Genomic DNA, 21486 nt, shown 5'->3' with positions numbered 1-21486 from the left:
CTGAATGAATTGCAGAACTTCAAGTAAATGCTTCTTCAAAAGGAGTTTTTCTTTTTAAAAGAATTAAAATTAGATCTTTTAAATTAAAAAAAAAAAACGGCTTCAAGAACATTAAGATATTAACTTTCGGATTAATTTTTTTTTGAATTGTTTAACATGTTTCTTTCTTTCTAGGGGGCTGGGGGTGTCTTTTAGAGCCTCACTGGTGGCATATGTAAGTTCCCAGGCTAAGGGTCAAATCGGAGCTGTAGCTGTTGGCCTATGCCACAGCCACAGCAACTCAGGATCCAAGCCGCGTCTTCGACCTACACCACAACTCACAGCAACGCCGGATCCTTAACCCACTGAGCAAGGCCAGGGACCGAACTTACATCCTCATGGATACTAGTCAGATTCGTTGCTGCTGAGCCACGACAGGAACACCTTGAGCATGTTTCTTAAATGTTTGTTTCTAGATGGTACAATTAAGTCAACTTTTTCAGAAGTCAAAATATACTGTTAAAGAACAAAGTTTAACATCTAAACCGCTTATGGAGTTCCCTGGTGGCTCAGAGGATTAAGGATACGGTTGTCGCTGCTGTAGCTCTGATTACAGCTGTGGCATGGGTTGGATCTCTGCCCCCTGGGGCAGTTCACTTAAAAGAAAAATAAAATCCAAGCCTATTTTTAGGATGATCCTTTAATATCAGTTGATAGGGAAAAGCTTATCTATAAGTAAAATCAGACTCAGGATGGCAAAGTCATAGGGAAAATAATTATAAATCCAGAGATTATATGTGAGTTCAGTGTGTCTCTTAATCCTTCTCCCTCCTAACTTATTGGATCAAAAGTTTTGGTTTGGTTGTTTCAGAAAAACTTTTTATTATTCCATCAGTCATTTAAAATAATGCTATTTTCAGCTTGCTTTGTAGGCATTCTGTCATTCCTAATGAGCTTTTAGTCTTCCCTGAAGTGTCTACTTACCTCTTTTATATCATCGATCAAAAGAAACACATCTCAGTCTCATCTGGAGCAGACCAGATTAACAATATGTTTTCTTCTTGGAGATGTTCTCCCCAGAACCCACCTTTCCAAGTGTGCTGCATAGCTGTATTACCAGGATTTCTTCTCATTGCACTTCTGATTCCACTGTTTCATGTTGTTTGGTTGGGTGTTTTAATTAGTCATCTATTTTTTTGTATTTTTCACTTCAATAGATTCTTCAAGTAACTTTTTCAGAAAAGCTGAATGGAAAGGAAACAATGATTTTATTTTGTCCTTAATAGCATAGCTAGATTTAGTTATAAGAACAAAATTGGGACCCTCCCATCCCATACACATAAGCACACATAAAAGCACTTTCAAGGCATTACAATTTTATCTTCTAATATGAAGAGGTGTACTTGAGAAGTCTAATACCAATGTGAGTCATAGTCTCTTGTAAGTAACCTGTTCTTCTATTTTTCCTTAGAGATTTCATCTTTTGTTTTTTTCCCCCACATTGCTTTACACTTGGCAGGCCCTGTCTGAAAATTCCAATTTTCATCATCAGTGCAGGGAATTTTCTGATTTTATTCTTGTCTCCATGCTTCTGTTCTCGTTTTCTGAAACAAATGTAGGTATTTTGGACACCTACATGATTCTTAATTTTTTCCATGTCTTATTCTTTCTGCTCTTTGTTCTGAGAAATTGCCTCAATTTTATGTTGTTCCCTAATTTAGCCTCATCAACACTTTTATAAGCCACCTCATTTTATTTCCACATTGTTTTAATTTCCAAGAACTTTCCTATTCTGTCCTACTTTCACAACAATCTATACTTACTTTATGGTAGCTGACCAAGTTTCTATGAGAAGTTATTAGAAATTAACTTTCATTTTAGAATTACTTAAATTTCCCCCAGGGCCAAGTGATGTTATTGTGTATCTCAGGAAATCTCCTGAGATGATTCTGATTTTAACCCCTGGTAAAGAACTACTTATCTGAATGATGAAGTAGTCTTTTTGGGGGGGTGGTTTGTAGGGCCACACCCTTGGCATACGGAGGTTCCCAGGCTAGGGGTCAAATCAGAGCTGTAGCTGCTGGCCTACACCACAGCCACAGCAACACCAGATCTTAGCTTCGTCTGCCACCTATACCACAGCTCACGGCAAAGCAGGATTCTTAACCCACTGAGCAAGACCAGGGATCAAACCTGCGTCCTCATCAATGGTAGTCAGATTCGTTTCCCTGCACCACAGTGGTAACTCCCAAATGATCATTCTTTTCCACAAAGGTCTGAAAGTACAACAAAACATTTAAACATGGGGAGTTTCTGTTGTGGCTCAGCAGTAGCAAACCCGACTTGTATCCATGAGGACGTCAGTTTGATCCCTGGGCCTGCTCAGTGGGCTAAGGATCCGGCATTGCCATGAGCTGCAGTGTAGGTCAGACACACTCAGATCTGACATAGCTGTGGCTGTGGCATAGGCTGACAGTTGCAGCTCTGATTTGACCCCTGGCCTGGGAACTTCCATATGCTGCAAGGTGTGGCCCCAAGAAGAAAAAAAATATTTAACATGAAATCAGAGAATGAATACAACGATGGGGGGGGGGGGCTGAACAAATGGCATAATCTCTTATCTCATGCAAAGATTCTGATTTCCAATGTTTTCCCCAACATTGAGACCTATGGAAAATAGTAGCTATTTGAACACAAAATTTTTAAGAATTTGATTACTTCTCAGGCTCCCGAACTGTGCCATTTGGTCCCATCTTTCTGGTTCACCCTTGAATCCTCAGTGCCTTGCAGTGCCTGATAGGTGCTCAAATGATTGCTACATGACTGAGCCACCTGTTCCTCTCACTTGATCCTTTACTGGTTCTGTAGATTCACTTTAGGTCCATCCAAAACATTTCATTGGATGTATGGCTCTCATTGCTAGAAAGGCCTAACTTACTGACCTGAGGTCTGCTTCCTTTTATCCTGTGTCTGTGGCTTAGAATATAGCATAAGAAAGATGCTGGGGTGACTGGGGGGAGGGGGTGAGATGACTACTAAACAGTCTTCCATCACTACTGGAGAACCAATAACTTTACCAGAGCAGTCTCCACTGAGGTTAACACAGAGTACAGAAGCTGAACAAACGTACTACTTCTATAATCAGAAAATAAGTGGAGGGAAAATGAACACAGCGAACAACTATAGTTGCCCTTTTATTACCACAGATGTTATCCTTTAAGGTGGTTTACAAACCCCTAACCATTAGTTGCCCTTTTCTGGGTTTATTCCAGTTTGTCATAATTTCTCTTAAATTGGCCCTTACTAAGTGCAGAGCATTTAATAAGACAGTGCATGAATCTGTCCACTTAAGTTTCCAGTAGACTTAACATACTTAAGTCTGAAGCACCTACTTTTTTGAATTGCTAAAATGGACAACTCAAGCTCTAGATAGGATAAAAGGATAGTGGTTTGAACCACACAAACCTTTCCAAGCTGTGATGTTTACCCCTGAAAAGAGCTTTTGTCAACACAATCTCTAGATCCTTCTGGCTGCATGACTGAAACTCAAGCTCTCGTATTCTTCTGTAGTGAGTGATGTGTCCTCCTTTTTCAGTTACTATTAGTCTGCCTAAATTGCCACTCTGGACTTGACAAAAACAGAGCCTAATGTCCCTTTGACCCCAATGTCCTAATCATTGCCCTCGGGGCCCACAGCCTAGTGAAAAGGCAAGAGAAGTTTACACTTCTGCTGTGTATATCTCATAAGAGCAAGAATATCTACAATAGACATTTGGTAATCTAGCCTCTGTACAGGCCTGGCCTCTCAGTTACACTAATAAAACTGTAGAGACTCCTCACTTAAACTTTAAGCATTTTCTATAGCCAGGCACAGTGCTGAACGTTGTGTGCCTTCATCTACTCAACCTTCCCTCACCCTTCAAAACTAAGCCAAGACCAGCTTAGCTGGCACAGATCAAAATTTCAGGCAGCAAAGATATGGCCGTTTTAATATAATTTTTAAAACTACAACAACTAAATCTTAAATAAGGCAATCACTGATCAGTTGCAAGCTGATAAAATCCTGAGGTCTTCTTCAAACCATCCCCACATCAACTGGAAGCAGTTCTCTGAAGTACTATTGTCAAACGACCAGAGATGTCAGAGGAATACTGGAGGGAAATCTTAAACTGCCTTTTATAATTTTTTGTTCTTAAGCTGGAAACACCTATTTCCAAAATATCCACTATTTTAAAATCTTATTTGAAACGTGGTTTACACCTTCCAGCAACAATTTTTAAATCTTTATTTTGTCATGTACCAAGTAAAGGTTCTGTTAAACAAATGTCCAATCTCTTCCCTAAAGGGGATGTTCAATTTGTTGAAGTCTAAAAGGGTCTCTCCCTTCATGAACACACAGAAGAGATGTACGTAGAGACTTTAAAACAACTCAATCCCAAATTCGCTCACAAGATGTTAACATGATTGTAATCACATAACCCAAACCTCCTCAGGGAACATTTTTCAGAACTAATCTTCCAAATTATCCAAGAAAAAGTCTTGTGTTCAATGAATATGTTTCTTGAAGTGACGATTTGTAAATTCAACTATTACCCACTTGGGGGAAACCAGCTCATGTATGTGACATCTTAAAAACCATACAAGTATTTTGACATCTGCTCCTTGCCCCATAGTTAGTCTTTAAAATGACAGGAAGACACCAACCAATCACAGGTTTAATGGGTTTAATAAGTTTACCCCTTCAGTTCCTATTTGCAGCACCCAATATTCCTTTGAAATACCAGACAGACCCGGCAGTGGCCAAAAGGAAAGTTTAAAAGACCTCTGGAGTTTAAAAGTTCAGGTTCTCTGAGCATTCTGTGTTGCAGTGGCACTTGTCCAAAACTGGTACCTCCCTGTAGTTGGGGAACTTTTAAATGTACCAGTGAAAAAAGCTTTTTCCCCTTCAAGGGGAAGAAAGAAAATCCCTCCTCAAAACCCAGCAGATCTGGCTGTGGGATCTTTCCTCCTGTCCCATCTCTTCAGGCTTGTTTTTTGCAGTGGAGCAAGAGACCACAATCTAACCTGAGTTACAAGGAACAAGACAGTGATGGCTATAAAGGGAGTGACCAGGAGCAATGGATTCTCCTTTACCCCCACATCCAATATATGTGCTTCACAAGAAAACAAAAATAACAGGTCCACAAAATACAACAGCTAGAATTACAAAAACCCATTCATCCAAGGGTGGTGGGAGGCAGGAAGGGGAGGTGGGAGGGTAAATGGCACAGGGAGAAAAAGTATTCATATCAGTCCAGGCACAGGGGCTGGCAAATGCTAGAAAAGAGCTGCAGAAAAACCTGTGGTCCTTTCAGACTCACCGGTGTTTAAAATCCATACTGGTGTCAGGAGGATTCTGCCTTACGTGCACCAGAGATAAAAGTCCCGATTCTTCAGAGAGAAGGGAATATGCACAGGGCCCTTGGCAGGGTGGGTCCTGCCTTCCCTGGTGGGGGAGGCAAACAAGGAAAAGAGCTGCCACAGCATCCTGTCCTTCCAACCCCTCCCATCCCCTCTGGATGGCAGGCGACTCAGTGGCCTGCAGCAGCCTTCACTTTGGCAGGAGATGGGTGTGGTGAGGGGAACTTCTCGGCAGAAGTTGAGCTACTCAGGGCAGACTGCAGGTACACCGTCTTGTGGAAGAGTCTGTTGCTTAAGAAAACCACCAAAGAGAATAGGCGCAATTGGAAAAGGCTAAAAGGCAAAAGAGAAACAATTTGTTAGACCCCCACAATGGATCAAAATTGTTTTAACTATTTGACACTTTTTTTGAATACTTTCAATTTTAAATGATAAAGGAGAAAACAAGGCAACTGAAATTTGATCCAGCAAGTACAGATACTGGACACACAGATTAAATATGCAACTAAAGAATGCACTGGGTCCTGTCATTGTCTCGAGTGCAGTGGAATCACCATTTGCACTATTGGGGCTTAGAGGAAATAAAGTTCTATTTTAGATTATTTCTGATTTAAGGAGTACTTTTCAATTCATTAAGTAATTTTTTAAAAAAAGTACTATTCTGGGTACAAACTTCAAGCTATATAGGAAGATATCATATATCATGTGTTTTTTCTTTTCTTTTCTTTTCTTTTTTTTTTTTTTGGCTGCACTTCTGGCATATGAAAATTCCTAGGCCAGGAATTGAACTTGCACCACAGCAGTAGTAATGCTGGATACCTGAGCCACCACGAACTCTTATGTTTCACTTTCAAGAAGAAGTCAGTTACACTAAGATACACATTGATTTCTTACTGAATAATAAGAGCAAGCAAGAACCCAAAGCAGATCTGAAATTTTTAATAATGTGTATCCTTACTTTGGTTAAGTAACCAAAACTGATCAAGACTGGGCATTTCTCTGAAGTGATAAAACATTAATATAATACAGACTGCTAGTATTGCTAAAGATAAACTTTAAAATACTCTGGCAGTTCCCATCATGGCTCAGCAATAGTGAACCCAACTAGTATCCATGAGGACACAGGTTCAATCTCTGGCCTCGCTCAGTGGGTTAAGGCTCTGGCATAGCCATGAGCTGTGGTACAAGCCTGCAGCTGCAGCTCCAATTCGATCCCTAGCCTGGGAACTTACATATGTTGCATGTATGGACTTTAAAAAAAAAAAAAGACCAAAAAGAGTTCCCGTCGTGGTGCAGCGGAAACGAATCTGACTAGGAACCATGAGGTTATGGGTTTGATGCCTGGCCTTACTCAGTAGGTTAAGGATCCAGCATTGCCATGAGTTGTGGTGTAGATAGCAGACGAGCCTCAGATCTGATGCTGCTGTGGCTGGTGTAGACCATTGGCTATAGCTCCGATTGGACCCCTTGCCTGGCAACCTCCATATGCCATGGGTGCAGCCCTAAAAAGACAAAAAGACCAAAAAAAAAAAAAAAAGTAAAATAAAATACTTTGTTTTACTATCACTATTGATAAATTCATGTAGCCAAATCACATGGCCTACTATTTTTATTTTTATTTATTTATTTATTTATTTTGGTCTTTTTGCCATTTCTTGGGCCACTCCCACAGCATATGGAGGTTTCTAGGCTAGGGGTCGAATCGGAGCTGAAGCCACCAGCCTATGCCAGAGCCATAGCAACACAGGATCCAAACCGTGTCTGCAACCTACACCACAGCTCACGGCATCACTGGATCCTTAACCCGCTGAGCAAGGCCAAGGATCGAACCTGCAACCTCATGGTTCTTAGTCGGATTCGTTAACCACTGAGCCACGACGGGAACTCCCACAGCCTACTATTTTTAAAAGGTTGGCCATTCTTACAAAAATGAGCTTAACTACAGGTATTACAAGTGCTTTATTCATTGAATTGTTACATTTTAAGAATATGTATAGGAGTTATGGTTAATGAACTCGACTAGCAACCATGAGGACACGGGTTCAATCCCAGGCCTTCCTCAGTGCGTTAAGGATCTGGCGTTGCCGTAAGCTGTGGTATAGATCGCAGACGTGGTTTGGATCCTGCGTTGCTGTGGCTGTGGTGAAGGCTGGTGGCTACAGCTCTGATTCGACCCCTAGCCTGGGAAGCTTCATCATATACCACGGTTGCAGCCCTAAAAAGACAAAAGACAAAAAAAAAAAAAAAAAAAAAAAAAAAAAAAAAAAAAAAAAAAGAATAGTATCCATTTTTGAAAGATGCGCGTGCATGTATCCATGGGGAAAATTTGGAGATACATCCAAATTTGGAGAAGTGTTTCTCTCGTTAAACTAATTAATGTTTTCCTACAGTGTTAGGTTATTAAAAAAAAAGTCTCATTCACATAACTGCAGTGTTATCGCCCCAACATTTTAGACAGAAAAACATCCTACCCTTTAGCTAATACTGGCTAATACTTACTATGCCTTGCCAGGAGTCTTTGCTTCATTGGCGCTGATAATGAATAAAGGAAAGAGGATAGAGAAGAGGCAGCCACTGTTTCAAAAAAAGGGAAGGAATAATTAGTCACCTTCGAAACAGCCATGACTTCGAAGATATTAGAAGCTTTAAGTTCTTTACCTCCAGTGCTAAATATCATGGCTTGATAGACCCTTAATATATCAAACACATTTTTTAAAAAGAAAGGATTTTTCTAAACACTGGCTATGTTTAACATTGTTCCAAGAAGCAACATATAAGAAAGAATATGGCATATAGGATCATACAGACTATACTTTTTAATATTAGGTGACAAATGTCCATGACTATCCGTCAAGGAGAAAAAGCCTATGGACCTCCCAATGGCCAATAAGAATGTAGACTGCCTGCAGAGCACAGAACCAGGCATGGAGAAGGTGCTCCCTACAGTGAGTACTTTCATTAGTCCCCTCAAGTCCCTAAATCAAATTACCTGACAATGTAGGAGGACTGCATTGCTGTGAGGAAAGCCAAGGGCAAACCAAATCCAAAGTAGTAAGGCCAGTTCCTTTCTATGTTTGACAACCGCTGGTGCATTTCAATTCCTAAAACAAGGAGCCAATACAATTAGGCCACATACTTTCTTTTAGTCAAATTATTAATATGGTAGAGAATTTGAGGTTTGAGTTTTAGGTACAGATCTCTGCCATTCAGAATACAGCTGAAGCATATAAATTAGAAATGTCCAAATCTGAGAAGGCGTCTATGCAAAGTTTTTACAATTCAATAATCACAATTTCAAAGCTGGCAGGGTAAGTGAATTCTAAAATACAACACCAGCATCCTTGGTCATGTTAGTATTGAACAAAAGCAAGATACTAAAAAAAGGTAGCCACCCTCTAAAAATCAATCTCTATCAACCATCCACACCCAAATATGCCAAGAATTTTCAAAACATCCCTCAAATAATCTATACACACCAAGGTCAAATTAATTTCTCTAATGCTGAGTAACCCATGCTCATTTATGCCATATTATGGTTCTGTCAGAGCTTCGACACATTAAACACCATAAGGGCAATGCTGCATTGCTATATCCCTCAGCATTGAAGTTAAGGGTTAAACCCCCCTAGGCCAAATATAAATTCCCACTTGCCAAAAGGCTGCTTTATCCCAATGATGGTTTGCCAAAGGCCTAAGTATTGAAGAATTTAAGAAGTCTACTTAGCAACACCATTTCCAAACTTGGTCTCCAAGTTCCAAGTTTCTTTAGACAGGCTTACCTTTATTGAACCAACGATATTCGAAGCAGTATAGTGAGTAGAGAAGAGACATATGCAGGAGACTAACCAGCTGACCAACAAGATGGATGGGAAAGAGACTCACAAACATCCCCTGAAGAACAAGTATGACAATCTTAATTCCAAAGCTTCACAGATCTAAAGCTTTTCACCTGCCACTCTTAAGACATCACTCTGCCTAGATAGCCTGATAGTTGCGTCTCGAGTTCCTAACTAGCAGGCAAGTGGAGAATGCTCAGGGTGGCAGAGAAGAGCAGGCAAATTCATGTTTATCATTTTATGATTCTAAAAGTCTCTAGTTGTTTCTATGAAAAAATGACTTAAAAATCATTACCACCCATAAACATATCTGCTCAGTATAAATGCAATACCCTTCTCTGTGAAGCTCCCTCTAGTGAATCTTTTTTAAAATCTGCCCAGAAGGCCAGTCTCACCTGGAGGAGGAAAAGAGCCTGTAGCAAAAGGTTGAAGAGCATGTCAGCAATTATTTTGCTGACACTAGGGAATGGATGAGGCTTCCTCCCTGATACCTCAAATGCCAGATCAGCTATATCCTGTAAGAGAGAAAGGAACTCACCGAAACATGAATTAAATGGCCTCCACATCCATCCCCAAAGCTAAGATCACTGATCTGCCTTGAGACCTGCCAGGTAAGAAAAGCCCCTGGACATCTGGCCATGAGATATTAGGGCCACCTTAGAAAATAATTCCATTTTACAAAAGGACCAAGATCACACACAGGATGCTTGACCAAGAAAAGTTAAGGCTGATATTCTCTTTGTGGTTCGGCTGTTAACGAACCTGACTAGGATCCATGAGGATCCGGGTTCGATCCCTGGCCTCGTTCAGTGTTTCCAGCATTTCCATGAGCTGTGGTGTAGGTCACAGAGGCAGCTCAGATCCCACCTTGCTGTGGCTGTGGTGTAAGCCATCTACTATAGTTCCAATTTGACCCCTAACCTGGGAATCTCCATATGCCATGGGTCCAGCCCTAAAAAAACAAAAAACAAAAAAAGAAAAAAGAAAAGTTAAGGCTGTGACATCACTCCCTACATAACACTAACTTCACAGACTGAAATCTGCCAAGTGGCGACCCCATCATGCCATAGTAGCCAGACTCCATTCTGCCCTGGACCTACCTGAAACCAAATTGCATTCACAACTTTGCTAAGCACAAACAGGGGGAGCACCCAAAGAGCACTGAAAATTGATGTGAGGAAGAATTCCAGCCAGGACCAAACATCCCCATGTAGTGACGGATCACCTAAGAAAGGGGGAAAGGGCTATTAGTTTAACTGGGTTTTAGCTTTCACCAGAAGACCAAAAATATGACCCGTAGGCTGTAACTATTTATTCTCACACACACACATACATCTTTGTTTCTTGCTAGCAGAAGATATTTCAGATAGTCTAATTCTTCACAGACAAACCAAATTTTGGCTATAGTGCCAATTCAGAGCAGCCATGGATATGTAATGCTTACCCTCGAGACCAACCTGCTTACCTGATGGTAACTGAGATATCAATAACTAACAGTACACTGTATGCAGGAAAACACCCAGGGTTTAAACCCCAGCTCTACCACTTACTAGTGGTTCAACCTTGCTATCTAATTTCAATTTCCTCATCAATAAAATGATACCTATGGAGTTCTCATTACGGCTCAGCAGTAAGGAACCCAACTAGTATCCATAAGGGTACGGTTCAATCCCTGGCCTTGTTCAGTGGGTTAAGGATCCAGAGTTGCTGTGGCTGTGGTGTAGGCTGGCAGCTACAGCTCCAATTTGACCAGTACCCTGGGAACTTCCATATGCCGTGGGTGCAGCCCTAAAAAGACAAAAAAAAATAAATAAAAATAAAATTATAACAATACCCATTCAAAGGGCTGTCGAGAGAGTTGAGTTAAAAATATCCACAGGAGTTCCCATCGTGGCCCAGTGGTTAACGAATCCAACTAGGAACCATGAGGTTGCGGTTCGATCCCTGCCCTTGCTCAGTGGGTTGACGACCCAGTGTTGCCATGAGCTGTGGTGTAGGTCGCAGACGCAGCTAGGATCCCGCATTGCTGTGGCTCTGGCGTAGGCCAGTGGCTACAGCTCCGATTCGACCCCTCGCCTGGGAACCTCCATATGCCATGGGAGCGGCCCAAGAAATGGCAAAAAGACAAAAAAAAAAAAAAAAAAAAAAAAATCCACAGCTCTCAGTACAGAGGAAGTACACAGAGGAAACATCTCCCAACTCCACCCCAGGCAGACAGCACAGAGCAGTGTACATACTTACCAATAATTTGGGCTGTTACTGACTGAAGCACAGGAATAAACACTCGATAAAACAAGAGGAGACTGAACTAAAGGAGAGAAGCAACAAGGAAAACATCAGAAGCCCTTCTTTAAAATAGGAGTTCTGGAGTTCCCGTCATGGCACAGCGGAAACACATCTACTAGGTATCATGAGGTTGCCGGTTTGATCCCTGGCCTCACTCAATAGGTTAAGGATCCGGCGTTGTCCTGAGCTGTGGTCTAGGTCATAGACACAGCTCAGATCTGATGTTGCTGTGGCTATAGCTGTGGCTGGCGGCTGTAGCTCCGATCAGACCCCTAGCCTGGAAACCTTTATATGCCGTGGGTGCAGCCCTAAAAAGCCAAAAAAAAAAAAAAAAAGAGTTCATAGTTTCAGGGGAACTATTTCCAGATGGAACCATCTTTTGTAAATTTGGAAGCCTGAAGAGGCACCAAAATTGGACTCATCTCTGTTTCCCAATTCTCCAGCTGAGAGGTAGAAACCTGACACTGCCTGTGAAAACAGTAAAACTTCTGGGGGCATAGAACATTTCAATTAGCATTCCAGCCAAAATTCAGGCATACACTAAGTACACAGTAATATTTTATTAATTAAAGCTAACACCTAAGAACATCTGTGAAGTGCTTAGATTAACAAGTTGAGGGAGTTTCCGCAGGTTAAGAATCGACTAGTATCCATGAGGATGCGGGTTCAATCCCTGCCCCAATCAGTGAGTGGGTTAAGCATCCGGCATTGCTGTGGCTATGGTACAGGCCTATGGCTGCAGCTCTGATTCTACCCCTAACCTGACAACTTTCATATGCCGTGGGTGCAACCCTAAAAAGACAAGAAAAAAAAAGTTGAATTATACCGAATTTCAAGTCAAAGAAAATATTTGACTAGCTGTTCTTCAAAGTGCTCAAATTTCACTTTAGCCTAGGTTGGTTCTCAGTTAATTGTAAGCAACCTTCTGGTATGAACTTCAATAGTAATTAATTCTAGTACATTGCTATGACCAGACAAAGGAGAACCAGTATCCATCTGTCCTTCCCCTCTGAGCCCCCATAGTTGTTCTCAATCAAAATGTTCAACAACGTCAAGAGAAACTGTTACCTATAACATCAGAATTTGGGAATAAGTGATTTAAGAAAAAATGTACATCCAGGGCCATTCCTGACGTTCACCTACAAATATTCTCTGAGTGGGAATAAAATGACTGAAGGTGCACAAAATCCTGAGTTATGGCCTTAGGCGTGAATCAGCAGGTGAAAGCTACTTGTCTGAGTTTCAAGAAGACAGCTGAGAACCATTAACATCGCAACAAACTGAATGAACATACTTATAAAGCAGCTGGAATCTGAGGAAAAAAGAACTTACCCAGAATACTCCGCCATTCCAAGCGCAGCACTGAAAAATTCTACTAACAATACGTGGTTCACTGGAAAAGACCATATGTATTTAACTTAAAAGGCATTTAGGCTATTTCCATATTGTCATTCAGTAGCTGTCCTCCTCATATCTTTTGTTGGAACCACCATTCTCTTCCCAGAACCTATTGTTCTCCCAGTGTTCTCTCAAGTCAATGAGAAAGGGCTAAAAATGTTTCAAAAGAAGCAGTTTCTCTTAGAAGGAAAAAACTACATTTTCTAAAATCCAGGACTGGAGAAGAGAAGAGGATGTCTAAGGCCCCTCTATCAAAATCCACATAGGTACTTCCAGAAGTACCTACCAATCCAAACAATTCCTTAGCGTTCCTGTCCTAGTGCAGCGGAAATGAATCCCACTAGGAACCATAAGGTTGAGGGTTCAATCCCTGGCCTCGCTCAGTGGGTAAAGGATCTGGCATTGCTGTGAGCTGTGTTGTAGGTTGCAGACATGGCTCGGATCCTGCACTGCTATGGCTGTGCTGTAGGCTGGCAGCTGTAGCTCTGATTGGACCCCTAGCCAGGGAACCTCCATATGCCGCAGGTGCAGCCCTAAAAGGCAAAAAAACGAACAACAACAATAACAAAAAAACAAATAATTCCTTGTGGTTCTCTATTTACCATTCTGGTATTTTTTAAACACCATGACATTTTGAACTAGGCTTACTGCTAGACTCCAGCTTAATTCAATGTGAAGGGAGTGGGGGGAAATCACCTGTAACATTTTTAGGGGGAGAAATTACCAAAAAACAAATAATGGGGTATTAAAACTCCAGGTCACTATGCAGTGTCTGAATTCTACACTAAAGATCTATCACAAAAAAAAAATAAAAAAAAATAAAAAAATAAAAAAAAAGGAGTTCCCGTCGTGGCGCAGTGGTTAACAAATCCGACTAGGAACCATGAGGCTGCCGGTTCGGTCCCTGCCCTTGCTCAGTGGGTTAATGATTCAGCGTTGCCGTGAGCTGCGGTGTAGGTTGCAGACGCGGCTCGGATCCCGCGTTGCTGTGGCTCTGGCCTAGGCCGGTGGCTACAGCTCTGATTGGACCCCTAGCCTGGGAACCTCCATATGCCGTGGGAGCGGCCCTAGAAATGACAAAAAGACAAAAAAAAAAAAAAAAAAAAAAGATCTATCACTTCCTAAAGTGCCCCCAAGGGGGTTCATCAGATGTTGTCCAACACCAGCCTCCCCTCCTTACCTCTCCTGCTTCCTCTCTATACTCTGGGCTCTCCTCTGAGCCAGAACACTGCTTGCCCTTCTTCGACGCTGCTCCTCTCTCTTTTGTTGAATTCGAGCATCTAGCTTTGAGATGGTACAAATTCCCCAGATGGAGTCTTTGATTCCCTGTAGACAAGAGTATTAAGAGGGAAAATTATGGATCAGAAGGCTGTCCAAAGTTACGTAAAGTGAAATATCAGCGGAAATCCTTGTACTTGGTTTGGTACATAGCTTAAGGCAGCCTTGGTATTTTTGCTTTGAAATAATACCCAATTCACAGAAGAGTTGCAAGAAAAGAGAACTTTCTCATACCCGTTTCTGTTGTGAGCCACATAGGAAGTCCCCTAATACCTTTTTTTGATATTTTGCCACATTATTAGTATTATTTACACAAATGTTCATGTTATTTTTCTGGGTCATCTGTGTAAGTTGCTACTTTATCATGTCTTTACTTTTAATTCTTCAGTGTGTATTTCCTAAGAACAATTATATTCTTTTATATAATAATATAATTGTCTATACAAGAAATTAAATATTGAAAGTTTAATCTATAGTCCATATTCCAATATTCCCATTTGTCCCAGTAATACCCTCTACAGCATTTTTACCCCTCAAGTATCAGAAATCAGTTCAGAATCACATGTTACATTTAGCTCTCATATCTCTTTAGTCTCCTTTAATCAGGAACAGCTTCTTGGAGTTCCTGTTGTGGCTCAGTGGTTAACGTATCCGACTAGGAACCATGAGGTTGCAGGTTCGATCCCTGGCCTTGCTCAGTGGGTTAAGGATCCGGCGTTGCCGTGAGCTGTGGTGTAGGTTGCAGATACGGCTCAGATCCCGCGTTGCTGTGGCTCTGGTGTAGGCCGGTGGCTACGGCTCCGATTGGACCCCTAGCCTGGGAACCTCCATATGCCACAGAAGCAGCCCAAGAAATGGCAAAAAAAGACAAAAAAAAAAAAAAAAAAGGAACAGCTTCATAACCTATCTTCCTTTTTGAAATATTTATGGTCAGTTATTTTATGGTAAGCCCTCAATGTAGGTTTGTTTCCTCACAATTAGAGCCCATGTTACATATTTTTGGCAGAAATATCACATTAAGAGATGGTGTGCCCTTCTAGGTATTACTATTACATCCAGAGGCATTTGATATCTGTCTGTCCTTGCTGGTGATGTCAATTTTACATTTTCAGTCAAAGGGTTATCCAGCTCCATCGTAGGGCTGCAAATTTCTCCCCTTGCAACTAGTAAGTAACCTGTAGGCAGAGATAGCTGAGACCAGGTAAATATTCTGCTCATTAAGTTCTCACTCCCAAATTTAACAACAATTTACAATTCTTGCCCAAACCAATCTTGAATAACATGGTTGCAAAATAGTAGTTTTCTAATCCCTCCAACACTTACCAATACTATGGAGCTAAGCTATTGTCCTCCTCTATATTCTCCTAATACCAACTGAATGCCTGCAGTATGATGTATATCCTGTACTAAACTAGCAATATAAGGGTGAACTAAACATGGTCTCTAGAAAGGACCAGGGCTGGACCAGGGGTAAAAGAAGACACAAAGAAATAATCACTGTAAAAGTGTGAAAAGCTGTAGCGTAAGAGCATGCCACATAAGACATTCTGGAGGAGAACATCTTCAGTGTGTGGTGGAGGAAAGGATTATTAAGTTGATAAGTCACTACACTCATCAGTAACTGGAAAAGCCTCAACAGCAGAAAGGTTATTGGTATTACTACAAACATCAGAACTGCCTATTACCCAGTTCAAAGAACTACACTCATTCATCCACCCACTCTCACATTGAGCAACTTCCATGAGCCAGACATCATGTGGAAACACTCAAGAAACTTATAACTCAGCAAGAAAAGTACACACACACACACACACACACACACACACAGAGTTATAGTTTAGTAGGTTCCACAACAGATTTTGTAATTAAAAAAAAAAAGTAGAGTGGAAAGGACTGTGGTATTCAACTTCATCAAGGAACAGAAAAAGGCATTCTGGAAGCAAAGTCCAGCCTGGATTTAAGAATGGCATTTTCACCTATTGTTATGAATAAAAAGAAATTATAGAGAAAACTGCTATGGGGAGTTCCCGTCGTGGCTCAGTGGTTAACGAATCCAACTAGGAACCATGAGGTTGTGGGTTCAATCCCTGGCCTTGCTCAGTGGGTTGAGGATCCGGCGTTGCCGTGAGCTGTGGTGTAGGTTGCAGACACGGCTCGGATCCTGCGTTGCTGTGGCTGTGGCATAGGCTGGCGGCTACAGCTCCGATTTGACCCCTAGCCTGAGAACCTCCATATGCCGCAGGAGCAGCCCTAGAAAAGGCAAAGAGACAAAAAAAAAAAAAAAAAAGAAAGAAAGAAACTGCTGGGATACAGAGAAATGGACAAGTACATGAACTACCCACAGATAGGAACATAAATTGGCAGTGTGCACCTAATCTTTTATCTCTAAGTAAATTTAATCTTATTTTGCTTTTTAACTTCTAATTATTCCACGAATAGTTTAAACATTTAAGATAGTTCAGTTTAGAGGGTCAGGGCCAGGAGTTCCCATTGTGGTGCATCAGAAACAAATCCAACTAGTATCCATGAGGATGCAGGTTCCATCCCTGCCCTTGCTCAGTGGGTCGGGGATCCAACGTTGCCGTAAGCTGTGGTGAAGGTTGAAGACATGACTCAGATCCCCTGCTGCTGTGGCTGTGGTGTAGGCTGGCAGCTACAGCTCCAATTTGACCCCTAGACTGGGAACTTCCATGTGCCATGGGTATGACCCTTAAAAGCAAAACAAAAACAAAAACAAAACGAACAAAAACCTACCAAGTGGCTCAGGGCCTAGTATGTGCTAGAACGACAGGAGGACACCCACCTCTGAGATACTCATAGTCTAGTGGGGCAGACAAACACATCAAGTGTATGTTGTATAACTGATCCAGGGTTAAAGGTTAGTATACAAGAATGGCAAAGACAAGGACATAGGTATTAAAAACAGACCACACTGCATGAATTCCCATGGGCCCTTCTAAGATATTCCTTCCCTTCCCCCTCTTTCACTCAAAAGTAATAAACTTTTAAATAGTCCCATTGAGGAAGAGTTCCACTCCCCATTAGAACTGGCCACTCTCCCACTCCCAGGAATAAAGCTACAGGGACTACAACTAGGGCATTAGGCCTCAGACATCCACCATAATGGAATTTTATGCTATTTATCATTTGGGTGAGCAGGTCCTAAACAGATCTTTATGGAACATTTTCTTAAAGCATCATCATCTCCACCTTGTAGAATGTGAGAAAAGATAGGTTTTATAATCTATATCCAAACAAAGTACCTTAGGTAATGGTATTGTATCAGTTCACTGCTTGATTTTAACCAATGTAAAAATCAAGTTACATAGATGTTAACATTAGAAGAAGCTGGTGAAAAATATAGGAGAATTGATCCTGCAAATTTTCTGCAAGTGTAAAATGATTCCAGAATAAGGATTCCCATTGTGGCTCAGCAGTAATGAACCTGACTGGTATCCATGAGGTTGCAGGTTCACTCCCTGGCCTTGTTCAGTGGGTTAAGGATCCAGCATTGCTGTGAACTGTGGTGTAGGTCACAGACACAACTCGGATCTGGTGTTGCTGTGGCAGAGGCCAGCAGCTGTAGCTCTAATCAACCCCTAGCCTGGGAACCTCTGTATGCCACAGGTGTGGCCCTAAAAAAGACAAAAAAAAAAAAACCAATAATAGAGACACTCACTAGACAAGCCTCCCAAGATTTTGCAAGATATGGGATAACACCTCTCTCGAGTAGTATGGATTAGAATGAAAATTTGTATGTAAAGAACCCAACAAATATAATAAAAATTTCAAATATACTTAAAGCATTTCCTAGTCAGTTCCTGTAGCAAAAAGGTAAAAAAATGACTTGATGTACTTACCCTGGCAAGGTCCTGAAGAAAGGTTTTGACACTGTCAGCCATCTCTTCACAACCCAAACTACCAACTACACAAAGGAGAGAGAAGTGTCCCCAAATCTTTCATCATGAGGGACCTGGAAAGAGAGCATAATCAGGGAAAAATATTTATCTTCAGGTCACTCCCTGTACATGTGTACATGATGACATTTTCCACATATAGGAGTAGAGTAGATTCCAGCACTTAGGTAGACAAAAGCACAATGAATTAAAGGGAAATTATACCTATAACTGCTGAAAAACCTGAGATCACTACTTTTTTTTTTTTTTTTTTGGTCTTTTTAGGGCTGCAGCCACAGCATAAGGAAGTTCCCAGGCTAGGGGCCGAACCAAAGCTGTAGCTGCTGGCCTACGCCACAGCAACACCAGATCCGAGGTGTATCTGCAACCTACACCACAGCTCATGGCAACACCAGATCCTTAACCCACTGAGTGAGGCCAGGAATCGAACCTGCATCCTCATGGATCCTAGTCAGATCTGTTTCCACTGAGCCACAACAGGAACTCCAAGATCAGTACTTTTTAAATCACTTGCCATCCTTTCACGTTTACATGGGGTAAATATGTTGTTACATGGAGTAGTGTCTTCTCTGGACCTTGACATCCCTAACTATCCCTCCATGTCCCATGTATTTTGGAGATTTGAGATTTTGAGATGGGTGATAATTACACTTCAACATCCTCTTAAGCAATATTTATTACTTGAATGCAAATGCAAGAACAAGATGAAAGTTCTAACAAAAATTACTAAATATGTACTTCACACACAGGCTTTTCAGAATCCATGTAAATTTAACGTATGATATGAAATTTCTCCCAAAGACCCATAAATATGCCTTTCTTGTTTTCCAACTTTAAATATATACATACATGCACAATTTTAACAAGCAGGCAAAAAATAATTAATTTTAAACCAGACCAAAAAGTGAAGTTCACATGTATAAATATTCTTTAACTACAGCCTTCCCATTTTATTTATTTCTTAGGTGAGCTAGAAATCTAGCTTCATAAAATAACTTGAAAGTTCACATGTATATATATTCTGAAAACACTATTCTTAAAACACTATGTGTTTAAGGTGAATGGAAAAAACCAATATCAAAAATTTAATTAAGAACTTGGGATTCTAAAATTTTCAAACCTGACTAAACCAATCTAGGGTATCTTCAATTAAAAAAATAGACCCTAATGACAATTTCACAGGCAGCTTAAATAAACCTCAAATTTCAAAACATAATCACAGTTTCCCTGATGACCACTTCACCAACTGTACTTTACTGACCCAACTGGACTACTGCCACCCAGAACAGGAAGATCAGGGGATATAGTAGTAAGAAGGCCATTTGCACAACACTGTACATATACCATCTACTCCTTGGGTCAAGTCCTACACAGATTCACTCACTCAGGCAGAGAGGTCTCTAAGGGTAAGAAACTTTTGTTAATGTTTCCACTTAAAAACAAAAAGGCCTGAGTGATAAAACTCACTGCCAGGTGAATAGCTAAGGCTCAATTATGACACTAGTTTCTAAAGATTATCAGGGATTCTAAAGATTATCAGGGATTCATTCTTTTCCAGCTGCTTCCTCATCTGTAAATTAAAGGTATTAAAAATTCTTCATGGGTTTTGAGTATAAAGCTCAATAACGTGAAAATAAAAACTTAACTTCTATAGAAACATAATCCCACTACAGAATGAGCTAGTTTGGGAGTTTAAGGAAGCCAGTTACTTAGTCTGGATTTCTCACAGGGCACTGACAGTTTGAGAAACGATGGTCCTAATCCAAGGAGAATAGCTGTGTTATCTGAACCATGGCCATTAACACCTGGCTTCTGCAAAGTACCAAGTGGAAGGTTACCTACTGACAACTGTGGCCTTTGAAGGACAAGTCACTTCGATTTTATGTGAAGATTCTAGCAGCCTTCCTACAGAAATATTTGGTCAATGATCCGGTTTGACAAAAAGCTGAGGCATGGAGAAAAGCAACCTGCCACAATTTGAGACCAGACAAGGAGGGAACCATCCAACTACGGTGGAAGGAAACCAGATGCGCTTGGTCCACATCGTTTTACAGAGGGAGGAACCGAGCCTCTGAAGTTAAATGGCTTGCCCAAGATGACAACACGTCAAAGGCTACAGCGAACGTCAAACCCTCGGCGTTCTAACCCCTCAATCCGGTCATTTTACTCAAGCTCTGCAATGAGGATTTTTGTTTAACTCGAGCATCCCTTGGACAAAAATGTCTCTTAAGCCTGTACATGAGGCTGGCCGCTAAATTCCTACAACAGTCATGAGAACTTATTAAGCATCTACTGAGGAACAGCCCTGTACTTTCATTTCTAAGTCGCTAAACCCAAGCGCGGAAAGCAAGAGGCTGTCAGATCCCTACTGCAGGTGCACTAAAGGTAAGCATCTTCACTTCCCACCAGGCTCCCGGGACTGCTAAGAGCCCAGGGGTCCCCATGGTCCCTTCAGACCGGTCTTCCCCCGCAGCTACTTGGCAATTCCAACTGGAAGCTGGGCTCCCTCCGCAGCCACAGTCGTGCACGAGGCGCGGGGCACGCTCATCTCCCATCATACGGGAGCTAAAGATAGCCGCGCCGCACCTGGGAAGAGGCTTGCCTATGGCTGCGGGCTGTGTCCCGCGCCCCGGCCCTACCCAGACGCCGCAGCAAGGTTCCCTCCAAGGGTCTTCTCCCGAAGTCCCTGTCCGCACCTCTCGGCCCCATACCCGGGCCCTGCTGCCCTCACACGCCCTCACTACCCCCTGCCACCCCTACTACGCATAGAATGAGCGGCGCCAGGGCCTGGCTCCGCCGAGCTGCACTTACCCCGCAGCTTCGCCGCCACGGCTCTGGCTCTGTTCCTCGCCCTCCGCAGGCCCACTCCGCTTCTCCGCGCCTCTCGGCGCCCAGCCGCCAGCTCCCGCCCGGGCGCTCCCAGGGCCGGGGCCGCTGTGCCCGCACTGGGCATGCCCGGGCCGCACGGGGCCGCTGGGAAGTCGGGAGGGAGCCGAGTCCAGCAGCCTGGGCGAAGGGGGCGGGGCCTCGAGGGCGACGGAGCCTGGGAAATGCAGTCCTTTCACCGTGCCCGCCAGATCCGCGCCGCTTCCTGGGAGGCAGTTCACCCGCCGAGGTGGGATGCCATCCTTTCTGATAGCATGTCTTGTGCTTTGCCCTCTCCCATATATTCCCCAGGGCTGCTTGTTCTTCTCTTTTGAAGTCTAACCACGGAACAATATAATGCAGAAGTCATCTTGGTCTTTTTTCTTGGAGATTTATTAAAGTAACCAAAGGGTAGTAAGCCATCAGGTGTTTAAATCAAGCTCACTGAATGAATAAGAATACAGTGATTAAGAATAGGTCAAGCCGCCATGCCCTCGGCTACATAAGGCATGTACTCTGACAGCAAAG

The 21486-nt window shown here is 42.1% G+C and overlaps 1 protein-coding gene across 2 annotated transcripts; it reads right to left on the bottom strand.

Annotated features, from left to right (window-relative positions):
* EI24 (EI24, autophagy associated transmembrane protein) lies at nucleotides 662–21068 on the bottom strand. 2 transcript variants are annotated; one of them, XR_002335716.1, is made up of 12 exons: nucleotides 20905–21068; nucleotides 18037–18149; nucleotides 14079–14224; nucleotides 12833–12893; nucleotides 11456–11522; nucleotides 10315–10439; nucleotides 9610–9729; nucleotides 9158–9269; nucleotides 8369–8480; nucleotides 7879–7953; nucleotides 5340–5712; nucleotides 662–1223 (listed from the first exon to the last, which is right to left on the bottom strand). XR_002335716.1 is itself a non-coding variant. In XM_003130045.4 (11 exons), the coding sequence occupies exons 2-11, from the start codon at nucleotides 18076–18078 to the stop codon at nucleotides 5550–5552; spliced, it is 1023 nt and encodes a 340-aa protein (XP_003130093.1). In that variant the 5' UTR covers nucleotides 18079–18149; nucleotides 20905–21068; the 3' UTR covers nucleotides 4241–5549. The 2 variants fall into 2 exon arrangements, 1 of the variants encoding a protein (XP_003130093.1); XM_003130045.4 differs by lacking the exon at nucleotides 662–1223 and having other exon boundaries at nucleotides 4241–5712.

Source organism: Sus scrofa, chromosome 9, assembly GCF_000003025.6.
Source record: "Sus scrofa isolate TJ Tabasco breed Duroc chromosome 9, Sscrofa11.1, whole genome shotgun sequence".
NCBI classification, from domain to species: Eukaryota; Metazoa; Chordata; class Mammalia; order Artiodactyla; family Suidae; genus Sus; species Sus scrofa.
This window is presented reverse-complemented; position numbering and strand designations above follow the sequence as displayed.